The 13,304-nt window shown below is 38.6% G+C and overlaps 1 protein-coding gene and 1 pseudogene across 1 annotated transcript in view; both read left to right on the forward strand.

The window, feature by feature from the left end:
* Positions 1-604: 604 nt before the first annotated feature.
* Positions 605-8,031, forward strand: LOC115817214 (B-cell receptor CD22-like; annotated as a pseudogene).
* A 4,564-nt stretch (positions 8,032-12,595) lies between these two features.
* The window catches only part of LOC115817217 (B-cell receptor CD22-like), a 48,715-nt gene continuing 48,006 nt past the window's right edge, over positions 12,596-13,304 (forward strand). The window contains exon 1 of the mRNA XM_030780485.1: positions 12,596-12,884. Coding sequence (XP_030636345.1) covers positions 12,596-12,884 — 289 coding nt within the window. The remainder of the gene's footprint in view (positions 12,885-13,304) is intronic.

Genomic DNA, 13,304 nt, shown 5'->3' on the forward strand with positions numbered 1-13,304 from the left:
CTGTAACACAAGCAAAGTCAATGTCAATGACAATGTCAATGAAACAGAATGCCACAAGGAAAGGACAAAAAAGATTTATGCAAAAAAAGGAAAGTTGATGTTAGATGAGCTGATCTAAGTTTGACCAGAAGACCATGGTGTTGCACAGGAAGGGGGGTGGGGGGTGCGGGGTGGGGGGTTACAAAGCTCAGACCACACCATCTGAGCTCTAAAGTTGTTAAACATTTTCTCTTAAAGCAGGAACTGTGAGTTCCTGTTGCTGGTCAGTTAGACACGGATGCTAATACCTGCAACAACACGGTGAGAGATTTTAGAAAATAATTCTTCCATGGGACTCATTGCATTTTCTAAAAACTGTCATAAGAAATTTTATTTAAACTTTAATTCTCCTTTGAAATGTGCCACTTCAATTCAGCGATGCTATTATTACTGTAGTTACTGTTACAAGTTATACGTGACTCAGAAAACATGCTAGAAAAACTAGCTGTATATTCAGTATAGGTGTTTGGTAATGCTGAAGATAATGTTGCCTCTTTCTTTAATGGAATGAATAGTTAAGAAATATACAACATCACAACAGGTATCTTTCACGTTATCGTTCACAATGTCTCTCCTGCTTCCTCTATTCGTTCAACTTACGGCTCAGGGTAAGTCTGTCCTCTTAACCCTTTATATTTGTTTACAAATACACTGAATTAGCCAAAAATATCAAAATCTGTTTAATATTGCTAGAAACCTCTACAGTCACTGAGTTTATGAATATTTCAAACTTAGCAATAGTAGACGTCTGAGAACTTCAGTGTGCTAAGACCTCAAAGTCATCATATATGTCCATAAAAGGACATGTTCTTCTCCTTCTGCACTCTGATTGGCCCTTCTGTATCTAACATTTATCACTGCCTCAGCTTTTCTGTGGTTCAGTATTCTACAGTCTGTAGCACATCCAGGGCTGGGTTTCCAGACAAGGATTAAACTAAATCTTGCACTAAACTCTATTTTAAAGAGAGTCTCCATTTAAAATGCAGTTTAGTCCAGGACTAGACTCAGTCTCTATCTCTCAAACTGTTGCCCTGAAACTCAGTAACACTCGAAGAACTGAGGTCATTTACATTTCAACTTTAAGATGCATTCATTAGCACACACATGACTCTACTACTGCAGATGTCATGTAAAACTTTGGTAATGTTGTGTTTTATGTGTTTCAGCTATTAATGGTCAGGATTGGGGTGTCACATATAATCCTGATAGTGTCTGTGCCCTGAAGGGTTCATCAGTAACCATGTCCTGTTCTTACACATATCCCACTGGTCATACAGTCGAAACAGCTTTCTGGACAAAACATGAAGTTGGGGAGCCCCCTGATTTGACTAAAGACTCAGGTTATAAAGACAGGGTTCATTACCTTGGAGATAATCAGTCAGACTGTACCATGCAACTGATTAACGTGACTCAGACAGATTCAAGGAGATATCGATTCAGATTTATTACAGATAAGAATAGGTGGACTGGTAAACCTGGAGTTACACTGTCAGTTACAGGTATGTTTTCACACAGAATCTCCTGTTCTCTCTGTGAACTGTATAAAAATCCAATCCGCTGTGTTCACACGGAGTGTACTGAGAAACCAAACTGACAGGTATCTCTCATTATCCATTGGATGGTTTGACTCAATCTGAGATCTTCTCTATTTTCAGACCTACAGGTGGAGACTCCAGAGAAAGTGATGGAGGGTGATACAGTCACTCTGAAATGTAGAACCACCTGTTTTCTGAGAAACACACCAACCTTCATGTGGTATAAAAATAGGGATGTTTTAACAAGGAAAACCACGAAGAACAATGAACTCTCTCTCCAATCAGTCAGCTCTGAGGATAGAGACAGTTTTATGTGTGCTGTACAAGGTCATGAGAATCTTCTCTCTCCTGCTGTCACTCTCACTGTCAGATGTGAGTAATGTTATGAGTAAAATATTTTCAACAATTTTTTCAGAATTTGTTCATGTAAATGTACTTCAAAATTAAAATGAGCTACTAATGTTTCACCCTATAGACACTTGGGCAATTAGATAGACCTGAGAGAAACATTACTCTCAATGTGTTACTCTTCAAATACAACATTCAATATTATAATAAACATTTCACTGTGTGTCAATGAGTGGACCATATGATTTGTACTTTACTGTCTCTGTAGTCTCTGTATGTTTTGTATATTTTGCTCTGACTAGATCCTCCAAAGAAGACCAGAGTGTCAGTCAGTGCCTCTGGTGAAATAGTGGAGGGCAGTTCAGTGACTCTGACCTGCAGCAGTGATGCTAATCCACCAGCCACCTACACCTGGTTTAAGAAGAATGAAACTGTCACTATAGGAAAAGAAGAGACCTACAGGATCAGCAAGATCAGCTCTGAGGACAGTGGAGAATATCAGTGCAAGTCCAGTAATCAACATGGACATCAGTATTCAAATACTGTATCTTTGAGTGTTTTGTGTAAGTAAGATATGATTACACTCTTGAAAGTAATGTTTGTGTTTTGTTTATTACCTCTGTGGTTACTTTACTTATTACACTGTGTAGCATACATTTTTTCAGCACATAGAGTGCAGTTCCCATTACATTAACACTTACTTAATGGTGTGTTAGTTCTCAATTACGAACCTACATGCCATAATGTTTGTATATGTGTATGTATATGTGTGTGTGTGTGTGTGTGTGTATATGTATGTATGTATATATAAATAAATGTACACACACACACACACACATATTTATATATATATATATATATATATATATATATATGTTGTCCTTATATGTATATGTAGTATTTGTTGTGGGTGGCACAGTGGCTAGCGCTGTCGCCTCGCAGCAAGAAGGTCTCAGGTTCGATTCCTCCGGTCTCATCAGTCCAAAGACATGCAGTTTAGGTGAACTGGAGACACTAAATTGCCCCTAGGTAGGTACCCTAGGTATGAGTGTGTTTGTCTGCCCTGCGAAGGACTGGAGACCTGTCCAGAGTGTTTCCCTACCTTTTGCCCTATGAGTGCTGGGACCCTAATTGGGATAAGTGGATTAGATAGTGACTGTGTGTATATATTGTGAGTGTGTATATATATATTGTCTGCTGTGATGCCTGACAAGAGTTTCCATGTTGTGAAGAGGCAGGTTATCAGCCTGTATATACACACACACACGCATATATACATACACAAGTTGCTGCGTAACTGTTATACAACTAAAACGATCAAATCACGGCAATTACATGAACAGTCCCGGGCAGTGCAGCAGGGATTTTTATCTGAAGCCATGATCCAGACCTTAATCCAAGCCAGTCCATTACCTCAATGGTGACAGAATATTTTCTCTATTTTGTTTTCTCTAGATCCTCCAAAGAAGACCACAGTGTCAGTCAGTCCCTCTGGTGAAATAGTGGAGGGCAGTTCAGTGACTCTAACATGCAGCAGTGATGCTAATCCACCAGCCACCTACACCTGGTTTATGAAGAATGAAACTGTCACTATAGGAAAAGAAGGGACCTACAGGATCAACAAGATCAGCTCTGAGGAGAGTAGAGAATATCAGTGCAAGGCCTGCAATCAACATGGCCATCAGTATTCAAATACTGTATCTTTGAGTGTTTTGTGTAAGTGAAATATAAAATGAATCTTAGTATTTCTAATTTCATAGTTATCTCTGTGCTCACCACAGGCTTTGTATATGTTACTTTGACCAGATCCTCCAAGAAATACCATGGTGTCAGTCAGTCCCTCTGGTGAAATAATGGAGGGCAGTTCAGTGACTGATCTGCAGCAGTGATGCTAATCCACCCGCCACCTACACCTGGTTTAAGAAGAATGAAACTGTCGCTATAGGAAGAGAAGAGACCTACAGGATCAACAAGATCAGCTCTGAGAACAGTGGAGAATATCACTGCAAGTCCAGTAATCAGCATGGACATCAGTATTCAAATACTGTCTCTCTGAATGTTTTATGTAAGTAAGATATGAAGTGAGTGTGAGTATTTTTTTTATTATTATTATTACCTTATTGGTCACTGTGTGTTTTTTATACTTTGTCTTCTCTAGATCCTCCAAGAAATTCCACGGTGTCAGTCAGTCCCTCTGGTGAAATAGTGGAGGGCAGTTCAGTGACTCTGACCTGCAGCAGTGATGCTAATCCACCAGCCACCTACACCTGGTTTAAGAAGAATGAAACTTTCACTATAGGAAAAGAAGAGACCTACAGGATCAACAAGATCAGTTCTGAGGACAGTGGAGAATATCACTGCAAGTCCAGTAATCAACATGGACATCGGTATTCAAATACTGCGTCTCTGAATGTTTTATGTAAGTAAGATATGATGTGACTCTTCACGTTTGTCGTTTCATTATTACCTCAGTGGTTATTGTATATTTTGTATATGTTGCTCTGACTAGATCCTCCAAGAAATACCACGGTGTCAGTCAGTCCCTCTGGTGAAATAATGGAGGGCAGTTCAGTGACTCTGATCTGTAGCAGTGATGCTAATCCACCAGCCACCTACACCTGGTTTAAGAAGAATGGAACTGTCACTATAAGAAGAGAAGAGACCTACAGGATCAACAAGATCAGCTCTGAGGACAGTGGAGAATATCACTGCAAGTCCAGTAATCAACATGGACATCAGTATTCAAATACTGTCTCTCTGAATGTTTTATGTAAGTAAGATATGATGTGACTCTTCACATTTCTCGTTTCATTATTACCTCAGTGGTTATTGTATATTTTGTATATGTTGCTTTGTCTAGATACTCCAAGAAATACCACAGTGTCAGTCAATGCCTCTGGTGAAATAGTGGCAGGCAGTTCAGTGACTCTGACCTGCAGCAGTGATGCTAATCCACCACAGATAAACTACACCTGGTATAAAGAAAGTGTAACTTCACCTATAGGATATGGACAGAGTTACATCATCAACAACATTCAGTCCAGTAACAGTGGACTGTACTACTGTGAGGCCCAGAATAAACATGGCTCTCAGAAAACCACTGCTGTACCAATCACAGTGAAAGGTATGGACGCTGTTATAGATGTTGTCATTTGAAATCTGTCTTAACTAGAGCTATGATGAAGTGATTTGGACTTTGGTTTCTCAGGAGACTACAACACTGTCATTTATACAGTTACTGGGATCACAGTGAGTGGAGGAACTCTACTTCTCATTGGTTTAATGTGGATGAGGTCAGTGTATGAAAATATATTATAGTGATGTGTTCATCAAATGTTTCGCAGCAGAAGAGCACACATGCAACTTACTGAACTGTTTTATCATATCATCATATAACATGTTTTTTTCCTCCCTTTCTATTAGGATGAAGAGTCAAGCTGTTAGCTCTAGAGACCAAGTGAGACAATCTAATCACATCTACAATTTTAAATGATGCTGCTGTCAGTCCACACATGTCATCACTAAAGCTCTCAAACAATTAGCAATGACATCTCAGAGAAACTGTCTGTCTGCAGTTCTCCAAACTCTCTGATTACTGCTCTGCTGTAGCCAAGTGCATGAGGAATGTCTGATAGGTGTGATGTGAGGGTGCTGTCCAAGGGGCTGAAGTCTCTCAAATTGAAAGGGGCGGGGCTAAATGGACCGCGCCCTCTACAGAGTGGATTTTATATCAAATTGAATGCTTCTGACGTTAATGTCTTTTCAGGAATGATTTTTTTGTTAATCAATGGACATATTTTTTTTACTTTGTGTTTCTGCTTTTTTCTCTGTTTCTTGTCTGTTTTTATCTCTCTATTTTCTTTTTCGCCCAATAGCCTGCATATACCATCTCTAATGATGACGCTTACTTAGCTCTTCACCCCATGACGAGATCTGATACGGTCTGTGAAACACTTAAAATGAGTAGAGACTCAAATCTAGAACTTTCTTTGCCTCCTATTCTAATTTCATTTCAAACAGAGAGAGAAAACAGTATATATTCAACAAGTTTACAAGATGAAGATGAAAAATAGTTTATCTTTTGTAACATGACTATGTTTGGTCAGTTTTGTTGGAAAATCATATTTTTTATTCTTCTCTCTTGTGCGGTTATTGAACCAAGAGCACCCTCTACAGTCCTAACTAACTCCAAGTCATTTTTTTTTGTCTTCCTTTAAAATAGTCCTCAAACGCAAAATCCGTTGATGACACTTACTCGACTCTTGACCTCACATCCCGATCTGATGGGGTTTATGACTCACTCACAGTAAGTGAACTCATTCTACAAGCTTACCAACATCACCTTCCCTCTAACTGTGCTTTAAAAAGACAGTGAAATCCATTAGATATGAGTAAGATTCTTTTGGTCTTTGAGATGCTCTGCTCCACTCTCTCTGTGAGAAAACATACACGTCTCTTGATAATAAGTTACAAAACTCTGATAATGACAAAATAGCAGTCAGTTTTGTTAGTCAGAATAAAATAAACTCATCTCTACTATGTGCTTTAAAAAGACAGTGAAATCCATTTGATATGAGTAAGATTCTTTTGGTCTTTGAGATGCTCTGCTCTACTCTCTCTCTCTCTCTTTCTCTCTCTCTCTCTCTACTTCATCCTCACAGACTGTTTATCGTAAACCCTGTGAGAAAACATACAGGTCTCTTGATCATTAGTCAAAAAACTCTGATAATGACAAAATAGTGGTTAGTTTTGTTAGTCAGAATTAAATAAACTAATCTCTACTAAGTACTGAGTGTTTTTAGTCAATAATTGTGTACTGATAAAAAAAGCATAAATGACATATAAATGTAATTATATTATTGTTTAGTTCTTGTGTCAGTCTTAACAAATTAAGACTGGAAACATGTGCTCAGTGCTGTTTGATTGCTGTTCTGATGTTGAGTAACTAGAGAAGTTAACCTGAACTTTGTGTTGGGTTTTGGAATGAAATATGAAGTTTGTTGACACTGTACTGAAAAAGCTGACACTGAGAGATGGTTTACATGTTTTTGTTTGTTGTTGTTGTTTTTATTGTTGTTGTTCCCAAAATAGTTATTCTTTATCAAGAATTCTCAAGTTACCTCCTCAATACTGTAGAAAGAACAATTTTCTAGGTATACGTTGTATAAAAATTCTTATTTTAAAAGCTTGCTTTACGAATGTGTCTTCCAGGACAGTGTGTATAATAATGTCTCAGCAAGAGGCTTGAGTGATGACATCGCATCACATGACCCAGACACTCAGGATGACCCAGCCAATCAGGATGATTATCTTTATGCCAACATTACTTTTCCTACAACTAAATCCTATGTCTGTAACATTTTTAACAATCATCTATACGCAAATGTGCAGAGAGATGGTGACAGTGTGAGAGAAAACACACAGGAAGACACCATTCATTATGCTACCGATTATTTTCACCGTCCTGCTCTGGCCAAGACGTGAGTCACACCCAATTATACATACCATATCTGTTTTTGATTTTTACATAAGAAAGAAAACAACATTCAGAGGACAGGGAATCAAAATCTTAATGTCATTACCACTAATCAGTCAAACATGTCTGTACAGCAAGGACTCATAAATGCAAAGTAATCACCAAGTGACAAAGAGACAAAGTCATGAATTATTGTTTTCTCCAGTGTGGTTTGGAAAGTTTCTTAAAAGGTATATTCAAGTTTTAAGTTTATAAAAAGGTTTTGTTAAATTGTAATTTAATATGAATTGCCTAAATAAATGATTATTATTAAATGCATAGTTTAGCATGAGTTATCTTTATTAATGATTATTACCAATCTCAATGTGAATTGTCTATATACAGCTGATTATCAAATTTACATTTAATGTGAATTCTCTATTTTAATTAAACTCATATTTAAGTGTAAATTATTTTTTATTAATGATTCTTATTAAAGTAATTATTTAGTGTAAATTGTCAGTATAAATTGTTATTAACCTCATAAGTTACTGTGAAATGTATATGGGAATGTTTTTCACTCTCTGCAGGACTCCTGTCCAACCTGGTGAAGATGAGTCAGTGATCTATAGCTCTGTAGGGAAGAAGACATGAGAACATCTGCAGTGGTCGCCCTCAGAGAAAGTGTCTCACTGCTTTGCACTGGCATCTTAGGCATCCCAACTGGCATCCCAGGTGGAATCTACCAACATTCCTTAGCTGAGCTCAGCTGTGATAATGAGGAGTCAAAGCAAAGACATGCAGGACAGTGGGTCCTCAGGACTGGATTTAAGAATGCCTGTAACTGATCATAGTTCTGTTTCACGTGTCTACATGTGTAGTCAATGTGTGTGCGTGTGTGTGTGTGTGTATTCTGCTCTCTGATCTCTCTAGTCATGTCTACTCGTGTGTGTTTGTCTTTCTCAGACTTGTGAATTGAGCAACTGAGGAATTGACATCAGCAACACAAACACATCAAAAGCCTGATGGCTAAGTAGAGAGCAAGAGTGTGTGTGTGTGTGTGAGTGTGTGTGTGTGTGTGAGAGAGAGAGAGAGAGAGAGAGAGAGAGAGAGAGAGAGAGAGAGAGAGAGAGAGTTGAATTTAATGTGTAAAGATATAGTCATATGGTGTGACTGATTGTTATGGAGTTTTACTCTCTTCAGTATAGCTTGGAAGTTTCTTCTTTATTCTGAAACACAGGTTTTTGTTTATGTACTCCACAATCCTGTTTACGGTCTGTTTTTTTTTTTTTTTTTTAGATTGAGCATATTGAAACAGTTGTCATTTACATAAATATTTACATATTTTAACATTTTGCTTATACATTTATTGTTTCAGTGTTAAATATAATGTTTTATGATGCAATGCTAAGGCTGATGTAAAGTTATTCATTGAGTTACTGCCTTTCTGTAAATGGACTTATAAGTAAAAATCCTTCTTTTACATTCTATACTTTGTCATTTTTTTTGCTGAGAGCTCTGCAAAAAAAACCCCAAAAAAACAAAAACTCAGTGGATCATTGTTAATGTTAAATAAAGATTTCATTTCAATCTGTTACTGTGGATGATTCCTGCATTTCTACGGCTACTAAATCTGCAGACCAGTGTGCATAAGCACAGCAGCATTAGGACTATATCTCTGCTCTAGACACTGATGTCAATCTGTTTGACTTCACACTACACAAGTCTGCAGGGGGTGGGGGTTATGTATTCATAAATTTTCTCTGAATTCGCTTGTTCATTAATAAAAACACTAATATGTTTTTGTTTGATTTTCAAATAGTTAAGTCCAGCAGTACTATCTTGCAATTTAACAAACAAACAAACAAACAAAAAAAAAAAACACAAATGATTTTAAAAGATCTGTTGTCAAAAAGACTACATTTTTGATGAGAAAATTGAAATTATTGGCACCGATCTGACTTAATCTAAAAAATATACACATATGTAGGATTATACTAAATTTGAGCATTGACTGTGATTCAAAAATCTCCTTTTTATTTTTTCACTGTGGCACTCCAGCAGCAGGAATGAGTGTGGAACAGTCTATAATCTTAATATGGTTAATATGACCTTTCTTTTCATTCTGGATTCAATAAGTTTCTGTGTCTCCACTGGCTTCCGGTAGCTGCCCGCATCCATTTCAAGACACTGGTACTGGCCTACCAGGCAACAAGAGGCTCCGCCCCATCATACCTTCAGTCCCTAATAACTCCGTATACCACTACTAGAACCCTCCGCTCCACGACCTCTGGTCAGCTGACGGTCCCCTCACGTCGGGAACCCGGCAGCCGCTCCTCCCGACCACGCCTCTTCTCTGCCATTGCCCCGAAGTGGTGGAACGACCTCCCTCATACAGTTAGGACTGCGGAATCCCTCACCATCTTCCGCAAGAGACTGAAAACCCACCTCTTCAGAACCCACCTATTCCCCTAAGCCTGCCCCCCTTCCTTAAAAAAACAAAACAAAAAAAACCTTGTCTTGTATCTTTGTTTGTTTAAGTATTCCAGGGCGCAATACCAAGGAGTAAATCAATGCTCAGTCTTTTTAGCGATATATGCTTATGAGGTATTAGGAATCCGACTGATGCACTGATTGTAAGTCGCTTTGGCAAAAAGCGTCTGCTAAATGCTAAATTGTAAATTGTAAAATTGATTACACCTCTACGATAGAAAAATGACTGAGATAAAAGTGCAGAGCAAGAGAAAAAGAAAGAGGGAGGATTTGACCCCAAATAACCCTTTTAATGATTACAGAACACATCCATGCTAACAAAAAATGTCAGGTTTTCTCACTGAGACATTTATCCAGAGATATGGCAGTTAAGTCATTAGTCCTCATAGTATAGTGGTCTAACTGAATTACAAATCTATAAGAGGGTATAATGCTTATTCTGCAAACATGCTTTAATATGATCTTTTATGGATTCTTTCAGTACACAAAAAACAAAGACATTAGCTGAAGGAAAACTCCAGAGGACAGTTCACAGAATCCTTGTTGTGATGTACGTGTGTATATTTATACAGTACACAGACTGATATGAGTGACAGCAAAGTCCCTGACTCTTCTGTGAATAAACAGCCGTAAGTGAAGCCAAAACTGGGCTGTGGATCAGAGAAGACATGCACATTTACACTCTATCACACCACACCCATACAGCTGTCTTTAGAGCTCCACCAAGAGTTCTCAGAACTCTCACTGTCTGTGTGTGTCTGTGTGTGTGTGTTCAAATCTAAAAACCCCTGAGGTCAGGAGACTGGAGAGAGAGAGCAAGAGAGAGAGAGAGAGAGAGAGAGAGAGAGAGAGAGAGGGAGAGAGAGAGAGAGAGAGAGAGAGAGAGAGAGAGAGAGAGAGAGAGAGAGAGAGGGAGAGAGGGGTAAAGGGAGGAAGAGAAATAGGACTTCCCCATGCTGTGACTGTGTGCTTTCCTCTCTCTCTCTCTATCTCTCATTGCATACAAATGACTGACTCATCCCACGACTCATCCCAAGAGGCACAGTTCTAAAATACTTGTGCAGAAGTGAAAACTGTTTCCAAATAAATGTACAGTCCCAGAAGCTCATCCATTCATCCCCTACATTCATGCATGTTTTGACCTTGGAGGGCTCCAACCAGAGTGAACTCTAATTCATTTATGGTCGATCTGAAAGCTCCAACCAAACTGACATATAGTCTTAACAGCTGAAACTCTGGCTGACTGAACTCAGATCAGTCACAGACAGCTACTGATATGGTAAGCACTCAGATATTGATATCAAATATCACTATCAGACATCGATACCACAGGTTCCACCATGCATGGCTTGCAGATGTTAAGAAGTATTTACAGATGTTAAACAGCTAATTGAGTAGTATTTTTAATTACAACTTTGTCATTTATAATCAACTGAGTAATTACACACCTGGAATAACCTGAGGTAACACTCAACAATCTGTCCTTCACTGGGAGCATTTGTTAACATGTTCATGCTTTAGCACAAGCAATTTTTTTAGGGTCTGGTAAGTACTAACAGCATAGAAGTTTAGGTCTGTGTTGGATGCTCAAATGCCTGAGGCATGTAAAAAATAAATAAATAAATACATACATTTTTAAAAAGTCCGTAACCGTGACAACCTGTGTTTGAGATGATGCTCTATCTACATATACATTTGTCAGACTTAACACTGTAACTTCTGTGTTTGAGTGTTAACCTTCAGAGCATTAACCAAACATCTTTTTTGGGTTTGTGTCAAAAGTTCAAACTGTGTATTCACAGTTCCATGCCTGAGAAATAGAGATAAATTGTAACAGTTGGTGGCTGATTGCGTAAAAACCCAAAGCGTCTCCAACCCCAGACATCATAACACTCTTAATACTGTTTACACTGCTCTGACCTAAGACCCTCCCTTTACTGCTCTTTCGTGAGTTTCATGAGGACATGCCACCGTCTCAAGCCACACATTCAAGGAATTGAGGATCGTTAGTGCTACGGCTAAATTTCTGTCAGAGAGGCAGAGGAAATTTCAAGTCTCAGCTCAAACGTAGTTAGATGGTTCTGGAAGAACCTGTTGCTACTCCAACTGGAAGGTGACAGAATAAGTTTAGAACATTTAGAATCTCCCAACTGTTGTAGTATTGTATTAGGCAGGAATAGAGGTAACATCTGTTAGTTTATCAAAATGTGGACTTTTCGTATTGTCATTTGGATTGTTCTCTCAGGTGAGTTTTGTTTGTTTTTGGTTGGTTTTTTTTTTTGTTTTTTTTCAAGCAAGATCAAGCATTTTGCTAAACATGTTGAAAGAAAGTTGTATGACATGCTAAAACTAGCTAATTACAGTGGAGTTCTGCTTTGACTGCAAGCCAGAGAATGATGTTCTCTCACTACGATCATTGGACCATTGGATAAGTAAGGTTAGGGCACAGTTCATCTAGAATCCAGAACTCAAATATAGATGGTCTTAGACATGACTGCTGGCTTAACCCATATCTTAAAAGCCAGACACTAATCTATGCACTGCAGTATCTCTTCTGGCAACTACATCAACAAAACTACCAGGGATATATTAGCATGTTCATAGTCAACGAACAATCCAAAATCAGTAAATTAGCAAAAAGGTACTTCTACCAATTGTGTGTGTCTGTGTGTGTGTGTGTGTGTGTGTGTGTGGGTGTGTGTGTGAGACAGTTGAGAGGGTTGTGATGTCCCCCCAGTCACTGCGTGCACATGTTGGAGAAACAATTAAAGTGACTTGCTCAGCTCGTTTGTCTGGGGGGGGAAACAGAAGGTACATCTGTAAGCAACCGTGCAATAAGCATGACGTCCTCGTCACGGCTGATCAGCCATCGAACGGGAGATACACACTGGAGGACTCAGGAACAGGAGAGTTCACTGTGACCATCAGTAAACTAAAGAAGTCAGACTCTGGGTCGTACTCGTGTGTTGTGGACAGCACTGCATATGATCAAGTGGATGTAACAGTTGTGGACGGTAAGATTAAGAATTAAGAAGAACATTAAGTATATTAAAAAGACTGATTGATTGTATAGACCCATGTTCCCTTTATCCAATTTCATGATCTTGCCAGCTGCCAGAACCTGGGGGCCCTCCACTGATTTCCACTTTGACAAAAGTAAAGAATAGCAACCTAATCCTAATCCCAACCCTACTCTAACACTTTCACACTTTTAGTTTTTCCAATAACAGCAGTGTATTTTATAAAAAGCACCTGTGCAACCATTTTTAGTAGTTTTGACTATGATTTTGACCCGTTTGTTAACGTGTCCCCAGTAGAACAGTATTCCTTCAGTCAGGTATCTAAATTAGCAATAACAAGCACTCACACAGACACACACTCACACACACGCACACACACACACACACACACACACACACACACACACTCACACA

The sequence above is a fragment of the Chanos chanos genome, chromosome 7, assembly GCF_902362185.1.
Source record: "Chanos chanos chromosome 7, fChaCha1.1, whole genome shotgun sequence".
In the NCBI taxonomy this organism is placed as follows: domain Eukaryota; kingdom Metazoa; phylum Chordata; class Actinopteri; order Gonorynchiformes; family Chanidae; genus Chanos; species Chanos chanos.